Source organism: Amphimedon queenslandica, unplaced genomic scaffold (genome assembly GCF_000090795.2).
Source record: "Amphimedon queenslandica unplaced genomic scaffold, v1.1 AMPQUscaffold_13380, whole genome shotgun sequence".
NCBI lineage: Eukaryota > Metazoa > Porifera > Demospongiae > Haplosclerida > Niphatidae > Amphimedon > Amphimedon queenslandica.
This window is the reverse complement of record NW_003546384.1, coordinates 162,112-188,618: the sequence shown is the minus strand read 5'-3', so window position 1 is coordinate 188,618 and position 26,507 is coordinate 162,112. Positions and strand designations below refer to the sequence as shown.

At 37.2% G+C, this 26,507-nt stretch overlaps 12 protein-coding genes across 12 annotated transcripts; 8 read left to right on the top strand and 4 right to left on the bottom strand.

Annotated features, from left to right (window-relative positions):
- Window positions 1-827: 827 nt before the first annotated feature.
- Window positions 828-2,061, bottom strand: LOC109582481 (uncharacterized). The gene is made up of 5 exons (XM_019997203.1): window positions 1,870-2,061; window positions 1,584-1,829; window positions 1,323-1,398; window positions 1,144-1,226; window positions 828-1,015 (listed from the first exon to the last, which is right to left on the bottom strand). Exons 1-5 carry the CDS (start codon window positions 1,978-1,980, stop codon window positions 893-895), a joined length of 639 nt encoding a protein of 212 aa, XP_019852762.1. The 5' UTR covers window positions 1,981-2,061; the 3' UTR covers window positions 828-892.
- Window positions 2,062-2,148: 87 nt separating this feature from the next.
- On the bottom strand, window positions 2,149-4,839 carry LOC100642060 (U3 small nucleolar RNA-associated protein 4 homolog). Its single transcript, XM_003386948.2, has 3 exons — window positions 4,358-4,839; window positions 4,038-4,171; window positions 2,149-3,941 (listed from the first exon to the last, which is right to left on the bottom strand). The coding sequence occupies exons 1-3, from the start codon at window positions 4,599-4,601 to the stop codon at window positions 2,175-2,177; spliced, it is 2,145 nt and encodes a 714-aa protein (XP_003386996.1). The 5' UTR covers window positions 4,602-4,839; the 3' UTR covers window positions 2,149-2,174.
- Window positions 4,840-5,018: 179 nt separating this feature from the next.
- LOC100641933 (centromere protein S-like) lies at window positions 5,019-5,742 on the top strand. The gene is made up of 2 exons (XM_003386947.2): window positions 5,019-5,262; window positions 5,318-5,742. Exons 1-2 carry the CDS (start codon window positions 5,042-5,044, stop codon window positions 5,532-5,534), a joined length of 438 nt encoding a protein of 145 aa, XP_003386995.1. The 5' UTR covers window positions 5,019-5,041; the 3' UTR covers window positions 5,535-5,742.
- Window positions 5,743-6,194: 452 nt separating this feature from the next.
- Window positions 6,195-9,626, top strand: LOC100641806 (ESF1 homolog). Its single transcript, XM_019997202.1, has 19 exons — window positions 6,195-6,278; window positions 6,333-6,410; window positions 6,477-6,721; window positions 6,778-6,892; window positions 7,410-7,579; window positions 7,637-7,730; window positions 7,778-7,850; window positions 7,893-7,982; window positions 8,032-8,118; window positions 8,251-8,356; window positions 8,423-8,507; window positions 8,566-8,601; window positions 8,655-8,674; window positions 8,722-8,763; window positions 8,808-8,873; window positions 8,929-9,060; window positions 9,097-9,203; window positions 9,263-9,385; window positions 9,437-9,626. The coding sequence occupies exons 1-19, from the start codon at window positions 6,248-6,250 to the stop codon at window positions 9,531-9,533; spliced, it is 1,797 nt and encodes a 598-aa protein (XP_019852761.1). The 5' UTR covers window positions 6,195-6,247; the 3' UTR covers window positions 9,534-9,626.
- On the bottom strand, window positions 9,460-10,247 carry LOC100639910 (DNA-directed RNA polymerase II subunit RPB4-like). The gene is made up of 5 exons (XM_003386931.3): window positions 10,144-10,247; window positions 9,996-10,099; window positions 9,874-9,950; window positions 9,724-9,819; window positions 9,460-9,664 (listed from the first exon to the last, which is right to left on the bottom strand). The coding sequence occupies exons 1-5, from the start codon at window positions 10,205-10,207 to the stop codon at window positions 9,586-9,588; spliced, it is 420 nt and encodes a 139-aa protein (XP_003386979.1). The 5' UTR covers window positions 10,208-10,247; the 3' UTR covers window positions 9,460-9,585.
- Window positions 10,243-11,872, top strand: LOC105312927 (2-phosphoxylose phosphatase 1-like). The gene is made up of 2 exons (XM_011405946.2): window positions 10,243-10,355; window positions 10,408-11,872. The coding sequence occupies exons 1-2, from the start codon at window positions 10,292-10,294 to the stop codon at window positions 11,808-11,810; spliced, it is 1,467 nt and encodes a 488-aa protein (XP_011404248.1). The 5' UTR covers window positions 10,243-10,291; the 3' UTR covers window positions 11,811-11,872.
- Window positions 11,873-11,916: 44 nt separating this feature from the next.
- LOC100641680 (leucine-rich repeat-containing protein 34-like) lies at window positions 11,917-13,794 on the top strand. Its single transcript, XM_011405945.2, has 9 exons — window positions 11,917-12,208; window positions 12,272-12,344; window positions 12,393-12,509; window positions 12,560-12,646; window positions 12,698-12,958; window positions 13,009-13,133; window positions 13,193-13,348; window positions 13,410-13,536; window positions 13,592-13,794. Exons 1-9 carry the CDS (start codon window positions 12,105-12,107, stop codon window positions 13,703-13,705), a joined length of 1,164 nt encoding a protein of 387 aa, XP_011404247.1. The 5' UTR covers window positions 11,917-12,104; the 3' UTR covers window positions 13,706-13,794.
- Window positions 13,795-13,836: 42 nt separating this feature from the next.
- LOC100641553 (tetratricopeptide repeat protein 17-like) lies at window positions 13,837-16,154 on the top strand. Its single transcript, XM_003386944.3, has 4 exons — window positions 13,837-14,097; window positions 14,333-14,531; window positions 15,154-15,349; window positions 15,634-16,154. Exons 1-4 carry the CDS (start codon window positions 13,860-13,862, stop codon window positions 16,093-16,095), a joined length of 1,095 nt encoding a protein of 364 aa, XP_003386992.1. The 5' UTR covers window positions 13,837-13,859; the 3' UTR covers window positions 16,096-16,154.
- Window positions 16,155-16,296: 142 nt separating this feature from the next.
- LOC109582480 (uncharacterized) lies at window positions 16,297-17,817 on the top strand. Its single transcript, XM_019997196.1, has 4 exons — window positions 16,297-16,631; window positions 16,864-16,941; window positions 17,001-17,680; window positions 17,734-17,817. The coding sequence occupies exons 1-4, from the start codon at window positions 16,301-16,303 to the stop codon at window positions 17,815-17,817; spliced, it is 1,173 nt and encodes a 390-aa protein (XP_019852755.1). The 5' UTR covers window positions 16,297-16,300.
- A 506-nt stretch (window positions 17,818-18,323) lies between these two features.
- LOC109582479 (uncharacterized) lies at window positions 18,324-21,704 on the top strand. Its single transcript, XM_019997195.1, has 12 exons — window positions 18,324-18,413; window positions 18,463-18,978; window positions 19,044-19,127; window positions 19,184-19,276; window positions 19,328-19,399; window positions 19,443-19,598; window positions 20,082-20,270; window positions 20,352-20,534; window positions 20,579-20,709; window positions 20,753-20,905; window positions 20,966-21,164; window positions 21,334-21,704. Exons 1-12 carry the CDS (start codon window positions 18,368-18,370, stop codon window positions 21,702-21,704), a joined length of 2,193 nt encoding a protein of 730 aa, XP_019852754.1. The 5' UTR covers window positions 18,324-18,367.
- Window positions 21,705-21,853: 149 nt separating this feature from the next.
- Window positions 21,854-24,619, top strand: LOC109582478 (uncharacterized). The gene is made up of 8 exons (XM_019997194.1): window positions 21,854-22,169; window positions 22,218-22,292; window positions 22,342-23,021; window positions 23,076-23,129; window positions 23,183-23,219; window positions 23,324-23,540; window positions 23,588-23,796; window positions 23,848-24,619. The coding sequence occupies exons 1-8, from the start codon at window positions 21,854-21,856 to the stop codon at window positions 24,528-24,530; spliced, it is 2,271 nt and encodes a 756-aa protein (XP_019852753.1). The 3' UTR covers window positions 24,531-24,619.
- Window positions 24,590-26,495, bottom strand: LOC100639784 (NECAP-like protein CG9132). Its single transcript, XM_019997206.1, has 8 exons — window positions 26,381-26,495; window positions 26,237-26,334; window positions 25,886-25,990; window positions 25,693-25,774; window positions 25,531-25,633; window positions 25,229-25,283; window positions 24,929-25,115; window positions 24,590-24,842 (listed from the first exon to the last, which is right to left on the bottom strand). The coding sequence occupies exons 1-8, from the start codon at window positions 26,470-26,472 to the stop codon at window positions 24,815-24,817; spliced, it is 750 nt and encodes a 249-aa protein (XP_019852765.1). The 5' UTR covers window positions 26,473-26,495; the 3' UTR covers window positions 24,590-24,814.
- Between the last annotated feature and the right edge of the window lie 12 nt (window positions 26,496-26,507).

The window sequence follows — 26,507 nt, the reverse complement described above, 5'->3', positions numbered from 1 at the left end:
ATTATTAATTGCTAGTTATATAAAATAGTTTTAATTAAGTTGTTGTGTTTTTTGCTAAAAAGAAGAGAACTTATTGTAGTTGTTGAATCGTTGTCCATCGGCCATTACACAATATCAAGGAGATGCTGCACCTGAGCCAGGGCCTGACAATCCCAATACTTCCAATGATCCTGAACATATATCTGCTCTGCTTGTTGAAGCATTATGGCATGGATGGAAAAAATACAAGAAAGTGTCTACAGAGTGGATTGCCCAACAAATGCCAGATACATAACCATGCTGATATAGATTTCCACATGTGTGTGCATAACTCACAGTTATAATTTAATAATAACTTATAATAACTTGTTATTTAATTTGTTTGTGCTTTTAGATCCATTTCGTAGTTTGTGTTTAAACTATAGTCAGTGTGGAAAAAATTTCATTTTTGCTGTAGATATCAGTTAAAATTTCAACGTTAGCCATTAAAGTGAAATTATATTAACATCCAATCTACAGTGTAATGTAATCCTTATAATGTAATAGCCCCATTAACTGTGAATACCATTATTATTATTATCACAACATGTTTACACATGGGACATCGGCAGAATATATAGTAATCACTATGACAACTGCAATCTGCTTGGTGTCTTGTGGTTACATATCTGCTGGATGGTGATCATTCCAGTTTCACTTTCATTTCACGATAACTCCCACAAATTAAAACCTACATAATATTCACTTTCTATTTAGTACAGGGAACATGAATATCATTTTAACAGTGAGATAGGGTTACTACCACTACCATTACATAAATATATTATGACAAAAACAATAATAACAACAACAATAATAATAATAAATTAACAATTGCAATTTGGTTGACAAGGTGCGTGTGTATATGTTCAGTTTATGATACATTCTTTGTTTCTTCAGCGACAAGTCTGTACATAAACTGGAAATACAGTGCATTGTTACGCTGTCTCTCTCCTTCTTTGACCTCTTCTCTTAAAGCCTCAATCTCTTGCCATAGCTAAGGAAGAGACAAGATGTACAAAGAGAAGACATGATGGAAGAAAATATGAATGCAATGTGACATGTACATAATAAATAAGATATAGTAAGAGCAGATAAGGGAAGGGTTTAGTGTACTGGACATACTCTTTCGTTTTCTTCTATAGTTTCCTTCAATGCAACTCTTCTCTTTTCTGCCATTACCTCCCAATAAACTGAAGGAGGTGGATCTGTCCATTATAAAGGAACAATGTCACCAAGAGAGAGAGAAAGAGAGAGAGAGGGAGAAGGAAGATAAAATAATATCACACAAGGAGAGTACATACCACTACAGCACAGCTGATAGTCTATGCTTTCAGGCTGTGGTTCAGTTCTATCAGGAAGCTCATCAGTTTGAGTACCCTTTAACGATAAACAATAAACCAAATTAAATTGAATGTCTTTATGATTAGTTACTATGATAAAATCCACCATTTTGTTTTATTCTGAGCATGTAAGCAAAATCCCTTACTAATACACTGCATGACAAATTTCCCAGTTATTATTGATTAATTTCCATTAATCAAGACTCCGCCCACCAAAAATACCTTTTCAACTGTTTTTATTGGCTCCGTCTGTGTGGCACTAGTCTCCTGTGGAACTCTCTCTATCTCAAAAACTCCTTCTTTATTTACAGTCACTGGTATTTCTGGTAGAAAAGGTGACATTGATCTTGCTATGCGGTCCGTCTTCTTTGCAATCTGTTGCTGTCGCTTTGGAGTTTTGCTTCCTCCAACTAGAACACTGGGATTGCTACAATGAGCCTGTAGTGGTGCTAGTGGCATCGGGTTCTCCTAAAAACCATCAAGTTTAAAAAACATGCTCTCCTCGTACTTTTGGTCCTTTCTTTTGTTTTCTCTTCCCTCCTCCTCCTCCAGTGGGTTTACGGGATTCAGTGGCATCCTTTAAGCCAGAGATACTCTTTGCAGACCTTCTCCTGCTCATTCTTTGTCCAGAAACCAGCAGTGAGTGTCCGAGTTGAGGAGCTGTTTTTCACTTTTTCTTCGCGCCAAATGAAAACAAACTTGTTGGGCGGGGCTTACTACTACGCATGCGCACACTATTCTCCCGCAAAAAAATAACAATGATTTCATTATTTTTTTTATTGAAAAATAAATTAAAATTACATCAACAAAACTCTACTGTCCATACTTATCAATTTTAAGCGTTGGAGGGAGGGCAGTCACCCTGTCCCTCCAAGGCTTCTCCACCAGCACCATCTCCCCACAGTCCAGCACTCCGGCATAAACAATATCACGGTAATCCTTAACACAATGACTAGACAACTCTTTCATACCTAAAGACCGCTTCTTTCCAATCACCTCCTCCTCCTCTTTGTCCTCCTTATGCTTCCCTTTTGCTTCATATCTAACAAACAATAGTCTATCCCAATCATATATCATACACAGGCCATGAAGAGTAGGAAATGTGTTGAGACCTAGTGTCATACTTAGTCCCTTCCTTGAGCAAACCCGCATAGCTATATCCTTCAAGAAAGGTCTACCTAAACCCTTTAGCTCTGATTTCTTGAGGTTGAACTTGTAGAATTCCCGATCCCCACTAGTAAAGATAAGGAGGGACTCGGACGAGGCAGTGAATGAGAGAGACGGAGGGAAGGTGTTGTCAAATCGAGGCAGTGTAGCAAAGAGTGTCCCATTTATTGTATCGAATATCAGTACACGGTATTTCTCACTCATTGCCAGTAAGTACTTACCGTCAGGACTATACTTAAGTTTAATGTATGATCTGATGGACATCTTTTTCTTTCTTATTTCCATGTCAGTGAATATAACACTATCCTTAGTCACTGGAGAAGGAACTGATGCTATTTTAATTCCACCATCAGACGGACATATAGCAATACTAGTGTTACTATTAATAGAGTTGTTGTTACTAAATATAGCAACGGCTCGTGATGGCAGAAACTGAGTAGAGATACAGGTGACCTTTGGCTCCAAGGAATACACCCAGATCTTCTCGGGATCAGAAAAAGCAACTAGTTTCCCGTCATCAGATATTCCTGAACATACAATGTGCTGGGCCGATGGTGACTTTATTTCTAATAGAAGGATGGGTAGGCCGCTAGCTTTGAATAGATCAGACTCCATTTCTTTATGAGTGATAAGACCACTCTTAGCCAATGCGTCTTTATCAGGAGAGCAGACAGTAGAAGATGAGTGATCAGTAGAAACAGACTGAGGTGTTATCTTCCATAGTTTTAACGAGCGATTGTCGCAAAACAGAAGAATATTACCTCGCGGTGCTAACTGGAATCGCTCGTTCCAACTTGCAAATGGTGACTGCCTCAAACTCATTTCCTTCTCAAACTCCTCCACTTTATTGAAGCAGAGAACAGTGTCCACACCCCCAGAACTAAGGACTCCATTCCTTGACACAGCCAGAGATCGAACATCATGAGTGTGTGGGCGTACGTCACATGCCTGCACCCAAAAGTAACCCCCGGCCTCACCTTTCCCTCTCTTCTCCACTCTCTTCAGTCGGACAATCTTGTGATCGACTCCGGCAGCAAAAAGTATATCCTCTTCACTATTAACTGCTATTGTTAGCAGGTCGGCATTATGGAGGCTAAAAGATTGCTTAAGAGTCCCGTACTTGCTGTTCCAGAAACTGATGCTACCCAGAGAAGAACCACTAACTATCGTATCATCACTTAAAAACTTTACGCTCCAGACAAGAGTATTCTCCTCATTGCTGTTCTTGTCCATTGTGATACGGAGGATTGATCTATTGGTCTCAGTGTCGAGGACTCTTAAGGTACTATCAGCACATCCCATGGCAATACGTGGGGCCGTGGGGTGCCAGGAGAGAGAGAGAATCCGCCCATCTTGTTTGACCAGAGTACGGGAGTAGATCAAAGCATCGTAACTCAAATCATAAAGACAAACCTGTAATAATAAAATTATAAATAAAAAATGGCTAAAATGCAAAGCCATGATTTAATGCAATACATTTGGTTAATCATAACGCTATGATGAGCTTACTTCTCCATTTTCACATCCAACAACAAGACTAGACCCATCACTATTAATATCCATAGACCAGATTGGAGTAGAGCCTTTACTAACGACTGACTGAACTGGGAGCAACGAATTAACCCTCCACTCATTAATAGTACCTAATGTCAACATTAGAGTTTTATTATTACTATCATTAAAACCACATTGAATGTTCCTTTAATGCAATTTTAAAATTGCAATAAATATAGCGATTTTCCTCACACTATGCCACACCTCTAATTAATCAAAAATATTAACCACACCCAATTAATTAAATATTAACTACACCCCAATTAATTAACTACCTGATAGATCAGCTGAGAAAAGTCTATCCCCGGACCATTTTAAAGACTCGATCGAGATCCCTTCTCTTCCCGGTATAGTGTGACAGTAACAGAAATCTTTATGAGTCCCAATGTAGCGCCATATCTCAATTGAGGCATCAGACCTGCTCACAGCTAGCCTGGGAAAGTCGAGAGAGGAGTCAAACGCCAAGGAAGTGATGGCTTTGGGCTTCAGATCAATAAATCTCAATCTATGAACGTCCATGACTGCTTCTGAGAATTATAAAAGAGAAAAAACTGAGGAAGATCTATGCTATGGAGGAGTCCACGTGGACGGAGTAAGCTGTCTCGTAGAGGTGGGCGATACGATACCAAAGTACTCATATATCCGATACCAGGCCTCCGATACCAAGTACTCGATACCAAATCCTGGTATCGAGTAGTGAGTAACCACGCCCTACCACACCTATTTTTGACGTCATAATTATGATCACGCCCTTTAATAATTACAAAATGGCGGCTTGTTCTCTTCATTTTTATTAATAACTAATTATAACTTATATGCGCATGCGCAGTAGCTGACTACTCATTCACTACTCGATACCATCGATACTGAGACTCAGACTACTTGGTATCGGTATCGATTCAAAAATTTCTGGTATCGCCCACCTCTACTGTCTCGTACACCTCCGTAAAGTAGTCAAAATGGCAGAAAAGTCACCAGAGCTGGAGGTTGCTCCTTCAGAGGAGGCTGTTGCTCAAACGCAGAGACTAAAAGCTGCCCTCCATTATTCAATTGGTAAAACTTATGAAGAGATAGCTAGTGACCATGGCATGAAAGTCAGCAGAGAAATGATGGCAGCAGTTACAGAAATGGTTTACGAACAGTGTCGTCTTGTCTCGCATGATCTTGAATTATTTGCAAAGTAATTGCAAAAGAGAGAAAGCTATGATATATTTTAAAGATACACTGTTCCTTAGGCATGCAAAGAGAACGACAGTCAATACAGATGATGTGCTCTTAATGTGTAGACGGAATCCTTCACTGATGAAGATAATGAGAGAAGAAAATGAAAAATTAAAGAGTTTGAAGGAACAGGGGAAAGAAAAGGCTATTACTGGAGAAAAAAGAAAAGGAGGAAGAGTAAAGAAGAAAGAATTACCGATAATTTTAGACGACGACGATGAAGATGATTGATTTTGTTTATCCACGTTTTTGCACGTGGGCAGTTTACTTAGCCACGCCCACAATATAGCCACCTGTTAACACGTGTCTCTACAACTTTAATTTTTAATAAACACACCCATAACCTTTTTGGTTCTTGCACGTGCTGTAAAGGCTAAACCTTTTGTTTGAAGTGATGGTAAGAAAGCTCAAAGGAAAGGAGAAGAAGGAGACCGGAGAACAAAAGAGACAAAGAAGAACAGAAATAAGAGCTGCTAGAGAAAAACTTACCACAGTAGTTATCCCTGTTCTGGTGGGTGTGGTCATCCTTATTGCTTTCATCTTCTGGTTTGCTTCAAGATAATTCATAGAAAATGGAGGATCCTCGTTTTTCTCACATTGCTACTGATCCTCGTTTCAAAGTAATTCATGATAGGAACTCAAATTTAGTCAAATAACTGGACACTGATAATTATTATAAATAATATTATTATTCTTTAATTATTTTTCATTTTTTCACCGTTTTAAGTCTTTCTTCATTTCGTAATTGATTACATATTTTGATATTTTTTGTAAAAAAATTATTTAAACAATTTTCAAAAGGCCAGCATGCATACATGTACATATTATACCATAATATGTATTAATATTAATTAATATTATAATTATGAGAAATACTTTTATTTTTTTCATAGGCAGTTCCACGTAAGAAGCGCAAAGTGACTGTTGATTCTCGTTTTAAATCAATGTTTACTGACAAACGCTTTCAAGTCAAATGTAAGCAGATATCTGTAGCTTATAAATTGATGTTTTAAATTTCAAAAAATTCAGATAAAACTGACAAAAGAGGCTCGGCAATGCAAGAATCATCTTCTGAAAATCTTAGAAAATATTACGATATTTCAACAGGTTTTGTTAATTAGTGCTCTCTTTATAAATGTACATTATTTTATTGTGTGTATGTTATTATTGCAGCTGATGATGATGGTAATAGCTTAGAGGAAAAGGTGAAGGAAAAAGAAAATGAAATAGAAGGCAATGTAGAGGAGGAAGAAGGAGATAATGATGACATTAATGAAGAACAAGAAGATGAAAATGACTCTGAAGAAAGAGAGAAAGAAGAATTTGATGAAGATGAGAGTGAGAGTGACATTGAAAGTGATGCCTCATCAACTGATATTGATGATGATGACTTGCTCAATACACTAACAAAAGATGGAGTGAGATTTAGTTATACTTGTTCATGTACATAATACCCGTTTGACTTGTTTTTCAGGTATTTTCTCAGTGGCTGGATGAGACTGAGGCTGTGCCACAATCAGAATCAACTGGTTACAGACTAGCATTATGCAGTATGAACTGGGACAGAGTCAATGCAGTGGATCTGTATGGTAAGATTATATAACCTTATGTACAGTGTTAATAGGGAAACCTTTATGACCCATTCATGGTCTTTAGCCAACTTTAAGGACTTTTAAAATTCGTAAAAAATCCAATTTTGATCGGAATCAGCTCAAACTTTCTACACAACATAAGAACATGTATATGCATCAGGGAATATCATAAAAATTGAGAATTCTCTACTTTTCATTTTTGGCAAAATTTGGCCCGAGACCATGTACTATAGTACAGGGACTTTGGCCCGATTTTGGAGAAACTTTGAAAATTCATAAAAAATCCAATTTTGATTGGAATCAGCTCAAACTTTCTACACAACATAAGAACATGTATATGTATCAGGAAATATTATAAAATTGGAGAATTCTCTACTTTTCAATTTTGGCGAAATTTGGCCCGAGACCATGTACTATAGTACAGGGAATTTGGCTTGATTTTGGAGCAACTTTAAAAATTTAAATTTTAACTTTCTTGACTCTGTTACCTCCACCCCTTCTCTTCTTAATGTAGTTCTCTTCAATTCTTTCAAGCCGACAGTTGGCATGGTGAAATCTGTCACTATCTATCCTAGTGATTTCGGTCAGGAGAGACTGAGAGAAGAAGAGACTCATGGACCCACAGAACTAGTGAAGACTCATCAGTCTTGCCCAGAGGAGGAAAATGATCCAACACTCTCTGAGGTTGTAAAACTATGTAGAACTATTATGATTGTAATGAAATTCTTTTTTTTATTTTAGGACCCAGGCAGTTCTGTCTATCACGAGAAGTTACGTGAATATCAGTTAAAGAGACTCTCCTACTATTACGCAATAATTGAATGCGATTCCGCTGGTATGTCATAATGGGCGGGGCTTTTATTTAAGTTTTTATTGCCATAGCAACCGCGGAACATATATACGAGGAATGTGATGGACTTGAACTTGAGCTAAGTTCTAGTACATTGGATCTAAGGTGTGAAACTCCTCCCACTTTTTACATGTACATGTTTTTTAGATTTGTTCCTGATGACATGACTTTTACCGACAGCAAGCCGTCGTCAATAGCAACCGAATCGTCACTAACTAAAGACTATGAGCCACCAGAGTAAGACCTTGTAGTATCCTGAAGTATCCTGAGATAACCTGACTTGTAGGTTCATGACTAGCGCTCTCCAGCAGTCAAAAGTTCAGCTGACGTGGGACGAGACTAACCCGGCCCGCTTGAAGAAAACAATGAGACAGTATGAGAGAGAGAAGGAGAGAGAGGGAGAAATTTGGGACATGTACTATATGTACTATTAACTTAGTATTTTCAGTTGTAAATTTGTTAATTTGTGTTCCATTATCTATTCTTTTTTTTTTTCTTTTTTCAGACACAATAAAGAGGATCTTAGTAACATTGATTTTGATACATTCCTTGGCTCTTCATCAGATGATGAACAGGAATCATCAAAAGAAGACTCCATTAAGAAATACAGAGTATGTTTATGGGATGTAAAGCTGCTGTCATTTTATTTTGAATTTCAAAATGATTTGATTCTATAGTCATTATTGGGTCTTCAAGATAATGGAAATGACACGAAGAAGGAGAAGGAAGAGGAGGAGGAGCTTGAAATAACATGGAATATAGGTATGGCAGTATGTACTCTAAAGTATGTACATTATAATTTATTTCTTATACTCCGAAGGTTTAAAAGAAGGCAAGGAGATAAGCAATGAAAAAGGTAAGATATCATTAATCACTAATCCTGATCTTTGTTATCATGATTTACTATAGATGTTATGCCCCTCAATGATGTAAGTTTTATCTGTTGCTAATCGTGATAGTTACATATTTATTTAAGGATAAAGATAAAGGATTTGATGATCCTTTCTTCTCTGACAAGGTATTGTAATGGAGAAGGTATTTATGAGTCACTTTTTGAGGTAGAAATCAATGAAAAGGAAGAAGAAGAAGCTAGATCCAGAAGAGGAGAAGAGGATTCAAAAAGAGAAAGTAAGCATATTACTTCTGCATAATATTATTTTTAATTGTCTGTTATTTTTTTAAGGAAGAGCTTGAGCTCCTTGTCCTCTCTGATACAGAAGACACAAGAGAGCACTTTAGCCTCAAGCAGATAATGAAGGAAGAGAAGAAAGAGAGTGCTAAACTGAAGAGACGAAAAAGAAAAGAGAAGACCAAGGTAGATCCAGAATCAAATAATTTAATTTTTTTGTAGGAATCATCTGCTGTCAGTAATTTTGAAGTTGATCTCCATGATCCAAGATTCTCTGCTTTATACAAGTCACATCACTATGCTATTGAGCCATCAAGCCAGCAATACAAGTACTACTACTCATCATTATCATTTAATGATAGGGGAATCCCCTTCAATCTGTGTGTAGGGCAACTAAAGGTATGAAGAAGCTGTTGAATGAGAGACAAAAAAGAAGAAAAATTGATACAGAAGAAGTTACTGAGAATATTGAACATCAAAAACCAGATATGTCTCTCCCCTCTTCATCAAAGTGAGGGATTCTATCAGTAATGGCAGCAATAATTTCTTCTTCTTTGTGTAGCCTCCAAACATTAGTGAAATCTGTCAAATCAAAAGCAGACTCGTTAAAGAAAAGAAAGCAAATATTAGTGAAGAACAGAAAGATTCATCGAAAATGACACTAAATTTTTGTAAACTTTTGTTATTAGAACAATAATAATTTGCTGTTTTCTAGTACTGATAGTTCATGTGAGTCCTTATATCGTCTAGTAGCTCGTTAAGCTCTAAGTCATCAAACCTACCTTGCAAACTGCAAGTGGAAATTAATAAATCATTGAGAGCATGAAGTACATGTATTACTGCTGTTACCTTGGTAGCAAGGTTTTCGCTTCGTCAGCATCTGCTGGTGCCAAGTTTGCAAGACAAGCGACTTCAAATTTGTGTAGTTTGTGTTTCTGTAGCGCTCTTTAAATAGAATAGAACAGGATTTTATTGATACCTCAATTAATAATGTCTTACCCTCTTATGGCACTGATTGTTTCTCTACTGTTGTACTTGCTGAACGTCTGACAATAGTCAAGTGTCTTTGTAAATACCTGGAGGGGTAATGCATCGCGTGATCCACCTACAATATAACTTACCTCAGAGAGATCTTGATCATCATCCTGTGATTCATGTTGTGCTTTTCTGTGCTCAAGAAGCATCTTTACTTCAGATACGAGAAGAGCATCAGCCGTATCGAAATCTAAAAGGAAATATATCACATTATCGATGCATAACAGACCCAACCTTTGCCAAATCTCAACTCTGTTGCATCTTCTTGTAACTCTTCTGCCTCTGGTTTGGCGGCCATTTTGTGGGTTAATTATAGCTACGCCCCGCCCTCATAAGGGTGTGGTGTTACACCCACTTAATTTTTTGGCTCAGGGCTTGAACAATGAGGACTGTCTATAAGTGGCTCCTTTTTGTTATACTCATAGTTGCACTGATTTGTAGTTTTGGTGAGATATTATTATCCATGGATTAAATGAATTTTAGTTATTTTATGTGCAGGTGGGGTTTTCAACCAAATCAAATCAAAGATCACTGAGGATAGAAAAGAGAGAAATAAAGGAGACAATAGAGAGAGCCCGAGATCAGAGTTAGGGCCCAGGAGACTGGGAGAACTTAACAGAATAACGAAGGATTACTGTCATAGGTCTTCGCCAAGTGGTGAAGAAGGAATACTAAGGGATAACACTAATAATAGATACAAACTAGTCCAGGCTCATGCTTTATTCCGCCATGGCGACAGGACTTCGGAATCCCCTCTCCTCCAGTACCTACCACCTAACGATATTGAGTGTGGGTTGATGGACAGTTCTTTGGAATGGCGCAAGCTGAGGTCTATTAAACTAAAGCCACACCCATCAAAAACAATTGTCCGTAATAACAAACTGAGGCTGTTTCGTGGCTACAAGAGTCAGCCGTGTCAAAAAGGTCACTTAACGTTCGTTGGGTTCCAGCAGCACAGCTCTCTTGGTTTGTACTTCCAGTCTCGTTATAAAGATCTCGTCTCTGACAAATCCGATAAGATTTTTGTCCAATCGACAGACATGCCTAGAACCATACACAGCTCTGCTGGGTTTTTGGTTGGATTTTATTCGCAGAAGAAAAAGGTCCCACATCAAGCTGCTATTCATGTCTCTCGGGGTATCCTCCTTGGTGCTCCTCCCCCTAAAGTCCATAGGTATTACCCCTATTGTGAAAACCTTTACAACATACGCAGACAGGAGTACTTAACGAGTTCGCAGTATAGGCGAATCAAGTGGAATACCACTCAGACAGCAAAGAAGCTCTTAAAAGCTCTTCATTTGAACGAGAACTTATCGTCCTCCATTACTGAAGTATACGATGCTTTTTGGCCATTGCTCTGCCACAAAAAACCCAACCCTTGTGTTGCTTATGCCTGCCTTAACGACTCGGTTCTTATTGAAGGAGCTCGTTCTGCTCATCTTCAATATGCTAACAAAGATCCAAGCAATTACTCTATCCTTGCCTCCCAACCATATCTCTACCACACTGTTCTACACAGCATGGACTCGGCTATCACGAGTATATCAAAAGGATCTGAAAAGTACATGCGGCTGTCTCTTTCATTCGGCCATGATTCCAATATAGCCCCACTACTTGCTACTATCGGATGGAAGCTGGACTATTGGCCATCATATGCTTCTAGGGTTGTCATGGAGTTATGGAAGGACACAAGCAAGACTCCAACTAGCGAGGATGATTATTATGTCCGCGTTTTGTTTAATGGTAGAGTCATTAGTGACAAGCTACCGTTTGGAGATGAGAACCAATTTACTGCTGGGAAGCAACTCTTGAAATATAACGTATGGAAGAACTATCTTACAACTGGACCCTATAGAGAGATAACTTCTTACATTAGGCACTGTAGGACTAGTCCTCCTTGATTTTAATTTCAATTGTTATTGTTATCACTGAAAATAATCACAACTTAATTTGAAATTTCTCTTAAAATGTCTAATTATAATGCGTGGGAGTGCTTGTTGGAGGTGTTGAGGATTTGAAGCTATCAATTGCGAGAAACCTTTTCTCTCTCTCTCTTCTCTTCATGTTGTGATTTTATGTAGCGCTTGGTTTCTGGATCATTAGTGATTGCTATCTCTTTAGTGCCAGCACTGCAGTTTCTATGGTGACGTTGTATACTGTTTCTGTTTGATCAGATCAGATATCACTCAGTCCTGATGAGCCTTTTGAAAAGTTGGGAAGAAGCCGCTAGAATAGAGTGTGGCTACTCTTCGTCTCCAAACTACGAAGCAATACGGTCTATAGTAGCAACTGAGAACCAGTAAGAGTGTTGGTGTTACTTTCTCATAATTTCAGGCTTCCACACTCACTGCATGTATGATAGGTCTGAGGCCAATAGCTCTTTACATCTCAATGGAAATCAAGCATCACTGAGAGAGAAAAGGCTAAATGATCAAGTAAAATGAATATGATGCTAGCTTGTATAATTTTATCATCTCTCGTAGGACGTTGAAGTCCTCAGTCATTGCCTCATTGATGGCAGTGTAATACTCCTTAGTCTTGTTCTAAGTTATAACAGGATCACTGATAAAGGAGTGGAGCACATTGCCCAGTACATTAAAGTAAATCCTTCGTAGTTTCTTTTGTGTGCATAATCCTGACAATATCATAGGAAGTTAAATGTCCATTGCAGCATCTTGACCTTTCATACAATGACATTTCTGTTGATGGTATAGCTCTCATTGCTGATGCTTTGCAGGTGCTTTTCAATCCCCCCACTGCTATTATAACTTTAAACTTTGTCACGTAGTTCAATACATCGCTGCAACATGTTTCGCTGGATGGTAACCTCCTTGAGAAAAAGGGAGGCCTGGATTTGGCTGCCATGTTACAAGTCAATACTACTCTCACTCACCTAACCCTCTCAAACACTCACCTACACACTGACTGTATCATTGCCATGGCGACTGTCCTTCATGGCAACCAAACCATCCAATGCCTTGATCTTTCAAGGCCATTGGTTCATAGCTGCTTAGAAGAGTCAACAATTCACATAAGCAAAATGTTAAAGGTATTATTATTATTATTGCTAAAGTTTTATGAGCTGGCTCATTGTTATAGATTAGCTGTACTCTTAAAGAGATTCATCTTTCTAAGCATGATATGACTGATACTGGAGTTAAGTGGATGGCAACGTGTCTAATGGAGAATCCAAACTCATCACTAACACACTTAGACCTGAGCTGGTAATCATTAATTCATTACTTGCTTTATTATTCCTACTTGCAATTGTAATATTTTATAGTAACAAGCTTTCCAGAGATGGTGCTTCACATATTGCAGAATTCCTCCTTACAAACCCACCACTTGAAGTCCTTAACCTAAGTTGTAATAGGATCGAGTCTGAGGGTCTCATTTCGCTCAGTAATGCACTCCAGTCTGGCAATAACAGGCTGAAAAGGTAAACCCTTTGTGACTAGAGAATAATAATTATTATGACTATTTTTTGTTTATTGTGATAGTTTGTTAGTCATTAGTAATGATATTCATGATGCTGGCCTCCTGGCTGTTGCAAATCTGATGCAAGTAAACAGTGTCTTATCCCAGCTCCATATATGGGGTAATAAGTGGACAACACCAACTTGTGATGTAAGCCAGCCAAAAATGCTACTTGTTAATATTTTATTTATTTGTAATCGTCCAGGCTTTTAGGGAGCTACTTAAAACAGGACGGCTGCAACCAGGAGACATTGATGTCAATTTCTATGAAGTAGACGGAGTCACACTTTTAGCTAGAACTCTTCAGGAAGCTTTATAAATTATAATAAACATTAAATTAATTATCAACACAGAAAATAATGTGAAGCCTTTTAATTTTAGTTTAGGCATGGTTATGGCTTCTCACTTGACACTGCACAAAAATAAACAATTCTCCGTTCACTTCCGCGCACTTCATCAATGCGGTAGTAGAGATGTCAGCTCAGTTCTTGTTGCTGTGCAGTGTACTAGCCCTGCTAGCTCTCACGACCAGCGTGAACCATTGGAAACTACAGGACGGGGTCATCAGACCCGTCAAAGGAAAGTGCATTATCACAGACAAACTACCATCTACAGATGAAGAGGAGAACGGCTCTGAAGTTGATGAAGGAGAGAGAAAGGACATTATATATGATAAGGAACTGTATCTCTTGATGACTCAATCAAAAAAGAGTAAGGGAGGACGTGTTGAGTGTTGAAAAAATGATAAACGTTTATGTTTATGAAGCCTAACAAATTTAAAGCCCTTTTAATTTGTGGTGGGTAGGGCTGGGGTCTATAGCTATGAATATTAATTAGGTCCATTGCAATACTTTGTATCGTGGGCATAAGGAATGATGACATACAACATAAAATTTGTAATACTGCTATAATATGATACTCTATTTTTTAAATTTTACATGAATAGGTCAGCATTTTATCCCACGTCTAGTTCGTGTTACTCCTCACAATCTTGAGGAGCCTCTACTGAAGGAAGGAGGGCTGGTAGGAGGGGCCGGAGGATCCAATAATAATAAATTAAAGTTACAGATAACACAGCACAAGGCAGGTAGCTCCTCTTCAAATACTAAGAGCAAGAAGAAGAAAGAGACAAAAGACAAGAGAGAGTAAGTTATCATTAATAAGTCCAACCATCAAATTCTTCTTTGCCTGTTACAACTTACACCATACCAAGACTACCAACTATGTGTTTGGAATTTAGTGACATTTTAAATACATGTGCATGTACATGTATGATGTGAATTTGTAGTATTCATTTAAAGTATTTCATTTATAGTACTACACTACTATAGTTGTATACCTTAGTGTAGTCTAGTATACTCTTAGATACTCTTAGTATACAATGTACTCTTTATATACTCTTAGTATATTCTTAATATACTCTTAGTATACTCTTAATTTACTTTATTACCAGAGTTCAGTGAGTACTCGTGCTATTACAACTGTTCTTATGTTGTGTAGAAAGTTTGAGCTGATTTCGATCAAAATTAGATTTTTTGCGAATTTTTAAAGTTGCTCCAAATGCCATGTACTGTATTGTAGTGCTTGTCAGCTCATGAAGCTCACTTAGTATACTTTGTAGGAATCACTGGTCTGTACAATTAACATCTACATCTACATGTACATGTATGATTAACATGTACATGTATATAGCTAGGAATTATGAAATATTTATTAATATTTCTGAATACTTTGCATACTGTATTATCAGTTTATATTCTCTTTTAGTCTCTCAAGTGTATCTCTAACCTGCGGTGAGCCAGTGGAGTCTACACCTTATGATTTCCTGGAAGGTGTGGCTCGTCGTGATCAGTTCTCGATACACCCAGAGCCTGATGTAGCGATGGTTTTTAAAAAGACGACAGATGACCAGTCGGTTGATCTAGTTGAAGTTGAGAAACTGTTGAAGAAACTCTTGAATGAAGTTAGTATGTACAATGTACATGTACATTAATCTCTTTATTATACTGGAACTGTAGGGGAAGTGGAGAGAATGAGTAAATGTATGTATGTGATGTTTCTTTATAATAAAATTAGTTCTTTTTGTATTATGCTTTGTCTTAAATGTTTGCTGTTGTACAAGTATAGACCATTTGTTCTTTTTTGTCATGTGATGTCCATCTATATAGTTCATATACATGTCACTTTTAGCTACGACTGTAATGCAACTTTATCATTCATGAAATTAGTTCATTATTTTATTTACAGAATTCTAATGATCCTCAAGTCTTCAATCAGGTTGGCAACTTGTGGCGAGTGAAAGGTAACACTCTCCTGGCCATAGAGTGTTTCCGGAAGGCTCTCTCAGTCTCTCCCAATGACCCTGACGCCCTCATTAACATGGCACGGACACTCTATAATCTCAAGTTCATAGACGATACACTTTTCCTAACCAAGCTATCCCTCCATCATAAATTCCCAAAGTCAGAAACCTGGCTCCAGCACTATACACTTGGTGAGGCTTACAAAGTCACTAAAAAGTATGAAACTGCTGCTGCTTACTTTAAGAAAGCTCTAGAACTGAACCCGAGTCTCAGCAGGGCGGAGGCTCATCTGAGAGACCTTGAGAGACAGAGCAGTCTTACCAACTTCTACACAGTCATCATCATTCTATTCTTAGTCTCTTTTGTTATCATTATTATATCTTATCTAATTTATGTAAGAAATTAAATGTAGAATAATTATAATACTGATCATTATCACCATCATCATTGCTTTGTTTTTTTAATTTTTATCTTTATTATCATTATTAATTATTTTACTGATTATAGTTACTAAACTATGTGGGAGTAGGTTGGCATTTGGCCTGGTTGCATATGGCCAATTGCCAACATAATTAATACGGTGCATTCATAATTTAATCACGTGATTTAACATGGCTCAATTCACCAAAGAAAGCTTTGTTCCTGCTACTAAAGAATATGAAGTCTTACAGAGAAATGCTAGCAAACTTCAACGGGCAATCTCTCATCCAAATTTGTTGTCAATGGATTTGTTTTCAAAAAATCTTATTCCTTTTCAAATCCTTCAAAAGGTCAGTGCTGCTGTCCACATATCTGATGCTCTAAACATGGAGCTTGTCGTTTACTTACTTCAAGCAGTGGTCACTGATCCTAACAACTTTCACAAGCTCCTTGAAGTACTAGAGAATCATCCTCCATTTCTGACGGCTGTTGCTAAAGATATGAAAGAAGAATATCATGCAGGTATCATGATACTGAACTCTGTGCATCTTAAGCCCAACATCCACTAGGCAACTTTGTTGAAATCAACAGAAATTTTGTTGATAAAGAAGTAGAACACTGTTCTACTTTTGGCACTGTTCTACTTTTGGCAACAAAGTTGACATACATCAAAGTAACCACAAAGTTGCTTTCAAAAAAGTTGCCATAGTGGATGTTGGACTCTAATGTATTAATAACATTAGTCCATGTGTAGAAATATCATGCCAAGTTGAGTCTCAAGTTCAGTTACCTGATAAAAGCAAAACTTTGAAAGGCAATGAACAACAGAGATGTAAGGCATTAGTTACATGCATGTACAAAGTAAAGTATACTATTATATATGTTTTGTAGCAATCAATGTTGGCAGTAGTATGCGTCAGGATTTTGTGGATTTACGAGGAAAGCTGGGAGAATTGGTGTATGATATACAGAAAAAAGTCGAAGAGGCTCATATCGACATTAATGATGTGAAAGATTTTGTCAGTTTATATGACCCCGATGAAAAATGTAATTACCAATTACGGGAAGCAAAAGACATGTCAGAAGTATTTTTCATAGTTCGCACCCAGCTTTGCTCTCTTTGCAATTGTTCCATATTGCAAAAGCTTGCTCAGAAGTTTAGCCTTCCAGGTGGGGATGAAATCATTCAAGAATATGAGTTTGCAAAGGAAAATTATCGAAGGCTGCTGACTAGCTCATCTTTTGCAGACAAATTGCGAAAAGAGAGTCAATTTCCATCAAATGCAAAGGGTATTATCATTTTGTGGTTGAGGTTGCCATCAGTCAAGAGCCTGACTGTCTTTGAGTTTGAAAATATCATCAAAAAAGTGTTCTCTGAGCTTTACTGTTACATCCACCTTCTTAAAGTTGAGCCAGGTTCAATCGTTGCTACATTGTGTGGTCCTGAAAGAGTGACAGGAGAACTAATAGCACTGGCAAAGAAGAGCATAGCATATCTTAGGGATATTGGAGTGACCTGGTTAACAATTGGAGACACTTTAATTATCAATGACATTGAAGACACTGAAGAGGTATACGAAACATTAATTATTATTATTTTAATATTATTAATTATTCTGATTAGGTATCTCAGGTTGCCATTGAACAAGACAAGCGCCCTTCCTCCAGTCCTAATAAGGTAGTTCAGATATCAGCACTATACTATTAGTTTACGTAGCACATCATTTTAGGTGGAAAATATTTCGGACAATGTTGTTGATAATCTGCCTAGTAAGTGTAGTACAGATTCTGGTGCCATTAAATTATTGCAATATCATCATTCATTAATGTACAGGTTCATCAGTTGGAGCAGTTACTGATACAGTGCCTCAGTTAAGTTATTCATCAGTAATAGATGATGGAGGAGATGATACTGATCAAGGAAGAGGAAGTGATTCAGCTACTCCAATGTTTGACCGAACATGGCGTCACTATCCTGTCACATCATTGACATCAAGAGAAGTAATGATTATTGGATCATTTGGTGATCATAATAATTGGCTGGAGCAACAGTTAGTAAATAATGATAGTAATTAATAATGTTGTTTATTATTAACAGACACATTGTATCACCAAAAAAACTTACAACAGAGTTATCAGATGAATGGAGGAAAGAAGAAATTGAGAGAATTGCAGACCTGTATAGTAAAGATCACAAATGTCACATTAAGCCAGCCCATTATGATCTACCAGGAGGTGAACACACTAAAGAATATTACATGGAAGCAATCAAACAACTTTTTATTAACTGCAAACAGGAAGGAGGTATGAGCAAGACTTCGCTAATGACTAACATTAATGCTTCTTGTTATAGCTATTCTCTATTACACTGGTCATGGAGAGAAAGACACTGGTAACTGGTGCTTTAAAGATGGAGTAATATCATTCAATGATATCTTTGAATTATACATAAACCATTTTAAAGGGAAGCCATTAACAGTAACATCAGATTGCAGTTATTCTGGTAACTGGATCAATGAATGCAGTAAGAAGTTAGATGAGATGAATGTTCCATCATGTGGACACCACACAAGAGAGCAAGGGCTGTTGTTAAAGATATATACCTCTTGTCAACCAAATGAAGAGGCTACTGCATTATGCTATGTTAATGATGAAGCTGTTGAGTACAGTGAAGCAGATAAGGCAGTGATATATTGGTTTGGTAAAACACTATCATCAGGACAGACAACAATGCATATTGACTTTAGATACATTCATTGTAGTAAACCAGCTGATGAACTTTGTGATTTTTGCACTTGGAATGATCGCGTGATTAAGAGGCATAGAGGCCATGTAGAGCCACCAGAAATTAGTGATGACAAACAGAAAAGTAAATATTTCTGAACAAACATTTTACATTAATATTGCATAATACTGATTATTCTCTTCTTTTAGATTATGGTAGTGATATGAGCAGTGGATCAGAAGAGATTGCACAAGTGCAGAAAAAGTTGATTGAGGAGAAAAAAATTATTACTGGTTAGTGTATCATCAGTACATAATATTATATATGAGGATGTATTCTATTGTTGTAGAAGATAAGCAACGTAAAATCAAATTTGCTGATATAACTGAACTCTTAAAAGAAAAGGAGGAGCAATATTTGAAGGAGAAACAAATCATTATTGGTTAGCTAACTATGCACACAGACTGCATTAGATGATTATCAGTATCTATAGATGACAATAAAAAAGCCAAACTTACATCACAAGTAGAGGAACGATCACAGAATGAAAAACAAATCATTATTGGTTAGTCTATCATCATAATTATAGATATTCTATTATTTTATAGACCTTAGAGCTAAAGTGTCTGATAATGAATTGTATACAACCAAACTAATAAGGAAGAAGTCGCAACTACAAGAGAAAGTCCCATCTTTAGAGGAACAATCCATCAAAGAGACTAGTTCTAAAGAAGTGCAATTTGATTACATGATCCCTTCAATGGGTAAGAGTATTATTATATTGTGTGACTAATCATTATTTTTGAAAGATAAATTGGATGGCCTGAGTGATGTTCAGGTAGTAGAAAAGAAGCTGTTCTTAATTCAAGGAGACAAACCTCAACTGATGAATTGGGAGAAATATGGTCTAAGGATTGGAGTACAAGAAGGAAGCCTATTGTCCTCTGAGACAGTAGAAGCAGCAGTGGTTGCTCTTGTAGGAGGACAGTTCCAGTTTCCTCCTAATACTGTCCTAGTGAGTGCTGTGTATGCAGTATCACTCTCAAAGCCTCTCCTCAAACGGCTCGAATTAGAGATACAGCACTGTGTTGATTTAACAGGACAACCAGCTCTTAGTCGTTATCTCAAGTTTGCTATAGCTCCCATGAGCACACCCAGTCTTCCTTACCAGTTCTCAATAGTTGAGGGAGGAGAGTTTAAACCTGATAGTTGGTATGGATCCATTCAACGTAACAAATTCTGTTTAGTATCTATCGTTGGGGAGAAACATGTATCCAAATCATCAACTAATGGTGATAATAGTGACAAGTCAGAGGAAGAGGAGGAGCAGATGGAGCAAGATGAACAAGAGAGGCAAGACGAACAAGCAGAAGAGGAAACTGAGGAAGAAGTGGAAGATGGTAGTGATTCTGATAAGACTAAAGATCCACCAGGAGGTAGCAGTGGAGGACAGGGTGAGTAATGAGTGAGTGAGTGTGTACTAGTATATACTGAACTGAATCTATTCCACTATATAGGAGAGTCTACTAGTAATGAGGGAGTAGAGGAAGAGGGGGAGACTAGAGGTCAGCCATTACATGAAGAAGGAAATGAAGAGCAAGATAATGAAAGAGTAGAAGAGTCAAAGGATCATGAAGAACCACAGCATGAAGAAGCAACTGCTCCAATACCTTGTACTGAAATTAGTTCAGACGTTAATAGTAAGTTCATCAAAAGTTAGATAGTGAATAGTTATGTGTAATAGGTGAAGTAGTAGCTAACTCCACTGGTATAGTAGAGAATATGGCTTATGCTGGACTGGTTTATTATGAGAAGAAAGAAGCTGAAGATTTGGTGACATTTGCTGCCGCTAAAGAGCTCAATGCACTGCTTGAGGTAACTGCTGTACTTATGAGTTGTATAGTGACTTTGTTTGCAGTTTATTAAAGAAGACTATCCTCGTGCTGAAAAAGGACAAAATTTTCTATTTCGCTTCAAAGATTATTATGGATGTATTGAATTAAAGTTTGATGCACCTCAAGAAAAACCATTCACTGGTTGGAGTATTGAGCCTCACCTTAAGCCTTGTAGAGTAAGTACTGTGGCAATATATAATGTGTATAACTGATGGTTGGTATGTGTATATTAATAGTTTTTACGTTGTGATGTTGATAAGTTTGGTGAAGCTAATTGTCCTCTTCCTTCACATTGTCTAATATCAGTATATGGGTCACCTGGTGCTGTACCATCATTGCACTATTCTATACCACTGGATGGAGTGGCTGATCCTAAGGCAGTATTCATTCACCGATCACTGAGAACTACTCCTCTTCTTCCTTCACCTTCAACAGGTAATAGATACAAATAATTTAAAATTGTTTATTTATTTGATATTAATCAGATCCTACTACCTCCTCCTCCTCCTCTAATGTAGTACATGAATCAACGTCAGTATCATCCACTGGAGGAGCTAGTAAGTGATAATACTGTGTGTATATACTGACCTTTGAACTCTATTAGGTCCATCAGCTACTGTTGATTATGTTAAGAGAGCAAAGGCAGTGATCGATGATGTTCTTGTATCTCATTATGATACTCTCACTTCTCTAACTAAATCTTCTCTTTTAAGTCTTGCTAATAAACTATACGCTGCTGGTCTCATTAGTGAAGGAGTCAAAGAGAAATGTACAATGGAAGAGTTTTTAGGTGAATTTAGAACTAGTCTTGGATTTAAGAAGGAGTTATCTCAAGTGGAGGAGCATTGTCAAAAGTTTTTAAGCTCATTTGTTGCTGTAAGAGGCAGTTATGCTGATGCAGGAAAATATTTAAGTCAGGAGTGGATTGAAGCTATTAGGAATAAACTTGGATTTGATTTTAATATTGATACTTAGTAATGATATTGCATTTTGGTTGTTTTTGTTTGATTTGCTTATTTGTTTTACATTTTATATGATCAACTATAGAACAATCATATAAATCTGAGATGACATTCATATTTTGAATGCTTTGTTTGGCCACGACACGCCTATTCTCTTCTGAGATGGCTGAAGGTTTTGTTCCTGCTACTAAAGAATATGAAGTTTTAAAGAAAAACGCTAGCAAACTTCAACAAGCAATCACTTATCCAAATCTGCTGTCAATGGAGTTGTTTTCAGGGAAGCTTATTCCTTTTCAAATTCTTCAAAAGGTCAATGCTGCTGTCAATACATCTGATGCTCTGAATCTGGAACTGATCATTAACTTACTTCAAGCAGTGGTCACTGATCCTGGCAACTTTCACAAGCTCCTTCAAATATTAGAGAATCATCCTCCACTACTGACTGCTGTTGCCAAAGAAATGAAAGAAGACTATGCAAGTAAGCTCTATAAATAAAAGTATTGAAATATTTTTTATCTTTGTGTAGAAATATCGTGCCAAGTTGAGTCTCAATCATTGCCTGATAGTAGCAAAGATCTAAGCGGCACTGTACAACAGAAAAGTAAGCATTAGATATGTACAATGTGTGCTTTTTATTACGGAGTATGTAGCAATTAATGTGGGCTATAGCATGCATCGTGATTTTGCGGATTTAAGAGGAAAGCTGGGAGACTTGGTGTATGACATAAAGAAAAAAGTCGAAGAGGCTCATATCAACATCAATGATGTGAAAGATGTCATCAGATATCATGACCCTGACGAAAAATGTAGTATCCAATTACAAGAAGCAAGAGACATGTCACAAGTATTTTTCATAGTTCGTACCCAGCTTTGCTCTCTTTGCAATTGTTCCATATTGCAAAAACTTGCTAAGAGGTTTAATCTTCAAGATGGTGAAAGAATAATTCAAGAATATGAGTTTGCAAAGGAAAATTATCGAAGGTTGCTGACTAGCTCATCTTTTGCAGACGAATTGCGAAAAGAGAGTCAATTTCCATCAAATGCAAAAGGTATTATTGTTTTGAAGTTGAAGTGGCCATCAGTCAAGAGCCTGACTGTCTTAGAGTTTGAAAATATCATCAAAGAAGTGTTCTCTGAGCTTTACTGTTATATGCATCTTCTTAAAGTTGAGCCAGGTTCAATCATTGCTACATTGTGTGCTCCTGAAAAAGTTACAGGAGCACTGGTAGCACTGGCAAAGAGGAGTATTGTGTATCTCAATGATATTAGAGTGACCTGGTTAAAAATTGGAGAAACTTCAGTTATCGATGACATTGACGACACAGAAAAGGTACACGGAACATTAATTATAATTGTTAGTATTTTATATTATTTTTCTGATTAGTTATCACAGGTTGCCATTGAACAAGATAAGCCCTCTTCCTCCAGTCCTAATAAGGTAGTTGAGATATTCAGTACTCTACTATCAGTTGACATAGCATATTATTTTAGGTGGAAAATATTTTGGACAATGTTGATAATCTGCCAAGTAAGTACTACATGAGAGAATTTGGTGCTAAAGTGTGTATATTCATTAAAATATATCAATACTCTTGATACTATGTAGATACATCATCATTCATTAATGTACAGGTTCATCAGTTGGAGTTGTTATTGGAACAGTGTCTCAGTTAAGTCATCCATTAGTACAAGCTGGAGTAGATGATGGAGGAGATGATACTGATCAAGGAATGGGAACTGATTCAGCTACTCCAATGGTTGACCAAACATGGCGTCACTATCCTGTCACACCAAAAGAAGTAATGATTATTGGATCATTTGGTGATCATAATAATTGGCTGGAACAACAGTTAGTCATAGTAATTATTAATTATTATTGTTGTTTATTATTAACAGACACAATGTATCACCAAAACTACTTACAGCAGAGTTACCAGGTGACTGGAGGAAAGAAGAGATTCAGAATATTGCAGACCTGTATAGTAGAAATCCTGCTTTTTATCACATTAATTCAGTCCATTATGATGTACCAGGAAGTGAATGCACTAAAGAATGTTACATGGAAGCAATCAAACAACTTTTTATTAACTGCAAACTGGAAGGAGGTATGAGAAAGATTTCACTACTGACTAATATTAATGCTTCTTGTTATATAGTTTTTCTCTATTACACTGGTCATGGAGAGAAGGACACTGGTAACTGGTGCTTCAAAGATGGAGTAATATCATTCAATGATATCTTTGAATTATATGTAAACCATTTTAAAGGAAAGCCATTAGCAATAGTATCAGATTGCAGTTATTCTGGTAACTGGATCAATGAATGCAGTAAGAGGTTAGATGAGATGGATGTTCCATCATGTGGACACCACACAAGAAAGCAAGGGCTGTTGTTTCAGATATACACCTCTTGTCAACCAAATGAAGAGGCTACTGCATTGTGTTATGTTGATGAAGCTGTTCAGTATAGTGAAGCAGATAAGTCAGTGATATATTGGCATGGTGCAACACTATCATCAGGACAGAAAACAATGTGTACTGACTTTAGATACATTTATTGCAGTAAACTAGCTAATGAATCCTGTGAAGCTGATGCTGACTGTACTTGGAATAATCGGTTTAAAGGTTGTCTTCTTTATTGTGTTCGTGGTAAAGAAAAAGGACGGGCAGCCTGGCACTATGTATTAGTTGATGAAGAGAAAGTAGCTGACTTTAAAGCTCAAGTAGCTACTGGATTCATTGATGTTGCTGATTATGGTAGAATCTTAAAGTCAGGATGGGGTGAGGATCCTCCCAAAGATATTGAGCGAAAGATGGAGCTGCGATTTGGTTGGCCTTGATCACATGCATGACCATTATAATTTCTATAATTTTTAGTGCGTCTCCTTTTTGTAGTCATTAGTTGTCAACAATTCAATTCTTGAATAAACTTACTGCATAATATTACATTAGTACATTGCCCCTCTCAACTATCTTTTGCAAATAATAATAATAATAATAATAATAATAATAATACAATAATACTAAAATATTTATAACATAGCTCCTTCTGTTGTAATGCATTAAAAAGTTTCACATACAAAATTGGGCACTTTTCATAATCTTCCAGTCCTTGAAAGACAAACTAAAACTGAACCCAACCACCACCACCACTGAAGAGAGGGAGAGAGGGAAAGAAAGAGAAGGGAAAGAGAATAGTAGAACATTCAATAATGAATTTTAATTCCATTGCACATACCTTGAGTTTGTCCCACTAGTTGTATTGCCACTGCTGCTAGTAGAACTGTTTCCAGTTGCAGTAGCTGAAAAGAAGTCTCCCCAATCATCACTGCCTGAGGTGGTGGATGGAGCAGGGACTGTTGGAGGTTTCACTGGACGACTGCTGGACACAGGAGGAGGTAAAAGACCACCAGCAGCAGACAGACCTAGAGATGAGCATTATACAAGCAGTCTTTCTATTCTGCAGAGTTACTGAGTTGCATAGTACATATATATCAGTAATGGTAGGTATTTATACTGTCAGTAGTATCACTATTACCAATCAGAGGCTTGTCTTTAGCTCCTGGGTCATCAGCACCAAGCTTCAATTTAGCCTACAAAATAGTAAAATATTATAGGAAACTATAGAAACAGATAGTGAGTTGAAAGATAAAAGTACAGGTAATGCAGTGGTAAGATTTGATTGAAAAGTCCATAGACTATAGTGTTGATTGGTTGTTTGGCAGTTGGTGAATTGGAAGAAAATGAAATATTAAGACAAGCCAACAATTATTAAGATAATGTTTTCCGCCACAAATATGAAGACAAGTCTCCCAATATTTGTATAAAACGATGTCTTACTCCAATGTTGACTGATATCTTCTCTCCTTGCTTCAAGCTGTAGTCAACCGTCAGTTTAGGCTCAGTCTCTTCCTTAGCAATCTTCTCATCTCTTTTAATACCTCTAGAAATAATAAAAAGAAGAGAAATGGAGAGAGTGAAAGAGGAGGAGGGAGGACTCACTTAAAGTGCTCCATTAATGAGACGTTGAAATCAAAAGCGTCTCCACGATCTTGAAAACCCAAACCGACAAAAGCATGACGACCTAAACAAAGAGAATAAAGAAAAGTTATCAACTATCACAAACAGACAATAATGAGAGAAGTAACAAAGAGAAGAAGAGTGGATAGACAGAAGAGATAGAGGGAGTACATACCTGATGGATCCTTTAGTCTGAGTACAAAGTATCTACTGGAGTCAGAGACTGGCTCGACAGCTAAACCAGGGAAAGAATCCACTGGACAGACTGCAAACAACTCACCTGAAGAGAAATGATACACAAATGAATAATAGTACATTAATATACGCACATATACTGCATGTGTGTGCTTAATATGCATGAATATACAATGTGGAGATACAATCCTACAAAGGTTTCATTGTATCCGAGGTTGTATCAGCCCATCCATTCTCATTCTCTATTATTGTCATTTCTTTATTTAAGTATTCTACTAGTTATGTGTACATGTGCACAATATTGAATGGCAGCATAAAGAAGGAAAGTTACCAGATCGGTCCTCCAGTTTAATGAAGCACTCATTCTTTTTAGAGACTATCTTTAGTCTTCCTTTAAAGTCAGGGGCAGCAAGATTCCAATCAGCAGCTCTGAAAGGACTCCAATACAACAGATAATACCCTATCGTTCCCTTACCTAACAGCGCGGGTAGTGGAGACCCTGGGCGGTATCTGATAAATGAAAGCTTCTTGCTTCACTAGCTGTATCGACTCGTACTCTTCCGCCATCTTTGTTTGGTAACAAAGACACGCCCAGTAATTAT

What these genes read in the sequence shown, in the direction of transcription:
- LOC109582481 (XM_019997203.1), bottom strand. Translation starts at nt 1,980, where the DNA reads ATGAGCAGGAGAAGGTCTGCAAAGAGTATCTCTGGCTTAAAGGATGCC. An exon ending in AACAAAAGAAAGGACCAAAA is followed by an intron (nt 1,830 to 1,869) that starts GTACGAGGAGAG and finishes GATGGTTTTTAG; the next exon opens with GAGAACCCGATGCCACTAGC. An exon ending in CAATAAAAACAGTTGAAAAG is followed by an intron (nt 1,399 to 1,583) that starts GTATTTTTGGTG and finishes TTATCGTTAAAG; the next exon opens with GGTACTCAAACTGATGAGCT.
- LOC100642060 (XM_003386948.2), bottom strand. Translation starts at nt 4,601, where the DNA reads ATGGACGTTCATAGATTGAGATTTATTGATCTGAAGCCCAAAGCCATC. An exon ending in TTTCTCAGCTGATCTATCAG is followed by an intron (nt 4,172 to 4,357) that starts GTAGTTAATTAA and finishes TGTTGACATTAG; the next exon opens with GTACTATTAATGAGTGGAGG. An exon ending in TTGGATGTGAAAATGGAGAA is followed by an intron (nt 3,942 to 4,037) that starts GTAAGCTCATCA and finishes TTATTATTACAG; the next exon opens with GTTTGTCTTTATGATTTGAG.
- LOC100641933 (XM_003386947.2), top strand. Translation starts at nt 5,042, where the DNA reads ATGGCAGAAAAGTCACCAGAGCTGGAGGTTGCTCCTTCAGAGGAGGCT. An exon ending in GATCTTGAATTATTTGCAAA is followed by an intron (nt 5,263 to 5,317) that starts GTAATTGCAAAA and finishes ACTGTTCCTTAG; the next exon opens with GCATGCAAAGAGAACGACAG.
- LOC100641806 (XM_019997202.1), top strand. Translation starts at nt 6,248, where the DNA reads ATGTTTACTGACAAACGCTTTCAAGTCAAAT. An exon ending in CAAACGCTTTCAAGTCAAAT is followed by an intron (nt 6,279 to 6,332) that starts GTAAGCAGATAT and finishes CAAAAAATTCAG; the next exon opens with ATAAAACTGACAAAAGAGGC. An exon ending in TGAAATAACATGGAATATAG is followed by an intron (nt 8,508 to 8,565) that starts GTATGGCAGTAT and finishes TATACTCCGAAG; the next exon opens with GTTTAAAAGAAGGCAAGGAG.
- LOC100639910 (XM_003386931.3), bottom strand. Translation starts at nt 10,207, where the DNA reads ATGGCCGCCAAACCAGAGGCAGAAGAGTTACAAGAAGATGCAACAGAG. An exon ending in AGAGTTGAGATTTGGCAAAG is followed by an intron (nt 10,100 to 10,143) that starts GTTGGGTCTGTT and finishes ATTTCCTTTTAG; the next exon opens with ATTTCGATACGGCTGATGCT. An exon ending in ACAATCAGTGCCATAAGAGG is followed by an intron (nt 9,820 to 9,873) that starts GTAAGACATTAT and finishes TTCTATTTAAAG; the next exon opens with AGCGCTACAGAAACACAAAC.
- LOC105312927 (XM_011405946.2), top strand. Translation starts at nt 10,292, where the DNA reads ATGAGGACTGTCTATAAGTGGCTCCTTTTTGTTATACTCATAGTTGCA. An exon ending in TGCACTGATTTGTAGTTTTG is followed by an intron (nt 10,356 to 10,407) that starts GTGAGATATTAT and finishes TTTTATGTGCAG; the next exon opens with GTGGGGTTTTCAACCAAATC.
- LOC100641680 (XM_011405945.2), top strand. Translation starts at nt 12,105, where the DNA reads ATGAGCCTTTTGAAAAGTTGGGAAGAAGCCGCTAGAATAGAGTGTGGC. An exon ending in ATAGTAGCAACTGAGAACCA is followed by an intron (nt 12,209 to 12,271) that starts GTAAGAGTGTTG and finishes CATGTATGATAG; the next exon opens with GTCTGAGGCCAATAGCTCTT. An exon ending in GGACAACACCAACTTGTGAT is followed by an intron (nt 13,537 to 13,591) that starts GTAAGCCAGCCA and finishes GTAATCGTCCAG; the next exon opens with GCTTTTAGGGAGCTACTTAA.
- LOC100641553 (XM_003386944.3), top strand. Translation starts at nt 13,860, where the DNA reads ATGTCAGCTCAGTTCTTGTTGCTGTGCAGTGTACTAGCCCTGCTAGCT. An exon ending in GATGACTCAATCAAAAAAGA is followed by an intron (nt 14,098 to 14,332) that starts GTAAGGGAGGAC and finishes TTACATGAATAG; the next exon opens with GTCAGCATTTTATCCCACGT. An exon ending in GAGACAAAAGACAAGAGAGA is followed by an intron (nt 14,532 to 15,153) that starts GTAAGTTATCAT and finishes ATTCTCTTTTAG; the next exon opens with TCTCTCAAGTGTATCTCTAA.
- LOC109582480 (XM_019997196.1), top strand. Translation starts at nt 16,301, where the DNA reads ATGGCTCAATTCACCAAAGAAAGCTTTGTTCCTGCTACTAAAGAATAT. An exon ending in AGGCAATGAACAACAGAGAT is followed by an intron (nt 16,942 to 17,000) that starts GTAAGGCATTAG and finishes TATGTTTTGTAG; the next exon opens with CAATCAATGTTGGCAGTAGT. An exon ending in ACATTGAAGACACTGAAGAG is followed by an intron (nt 17,681 to 17,733) that starts GTATACGAAACA and finishes TATTCTGATTAG; the next exon opens with GTATCTCAGGTTGCCATTGA.
- LOC109582479 (XM_019997195.1), top strand. Translation starts at nt 18,368, where the DNA reads ATGGAAGCAATCAAACAACTTTTTATTAACTGCAAACAGGAAGGAG. An exon ending in GGAGAAAAAAATTATTACTG is followed by an intron (nt 19,128 to 19,183) that starts GTTAGTGTATCA and finishes CTATTGTTGTAG; the next exon opens with AAGATAAGCAACGTAAAATC. An exon ending in TTACATGATCCCTTCAATGG is followed by an intron (nt 19,599 to 20,081) that starts GTAAGAGTATTA and finishes AATTCTGTTTAG; the next exon opens with TATCTATCGTTGGGGAGAAA.
- LOC109582478 (XM_019997194.1), top strand. Translation starts at nt 21,854, where the DNA reads ATGGCTGAAGGTTTTGTTCCTGCTACTAAAGAATATGAAGTTTTAAAG. An exon ending in AATAATTGGCTGGAACAACA is followed by an intron (nt 23,541 to 23,587) that starts GTTAGTCATAGT and finishes TATTATTAACAG; the next exon opens with ACACAATGTATCACCAAAAC. An exon ending in TAACTGCAAACTGGAAGGAG is followed by an intron (nt 23,797 to 23,847) that starts GTATGAGAAAGA and finishes CTTGTTATATAG; the next exon opens with TTTTTCTCTATTACACTGGT.
- LOC100639784 (XM_019997206.1), bottom strand. Translation starts at nt 26,472, where the DNA reads ATGGCGGAAGAGTACGAGTCGATACAGCTAGTGAAGCAAGAAGCTTTC. An exon ending in TAAACTGGAGGACCGATCTG is followed by an intron (nt 25,991 to 26,236) that starts GTAACTTTCCTT and finishes ATTTCTCTTCAG; the next exon opens with GTGAGTTGTTTGCAGTCTGT. An exon ending in ACTAGTGGGACAAACTCAAG is followed by an intron (nt 24,843 to 24,928) that starts GTATGTGCAATG and finishes CCCTCTCTTCAG; the next exon opens with TGGTGGTGGTGGTTGGGTTC.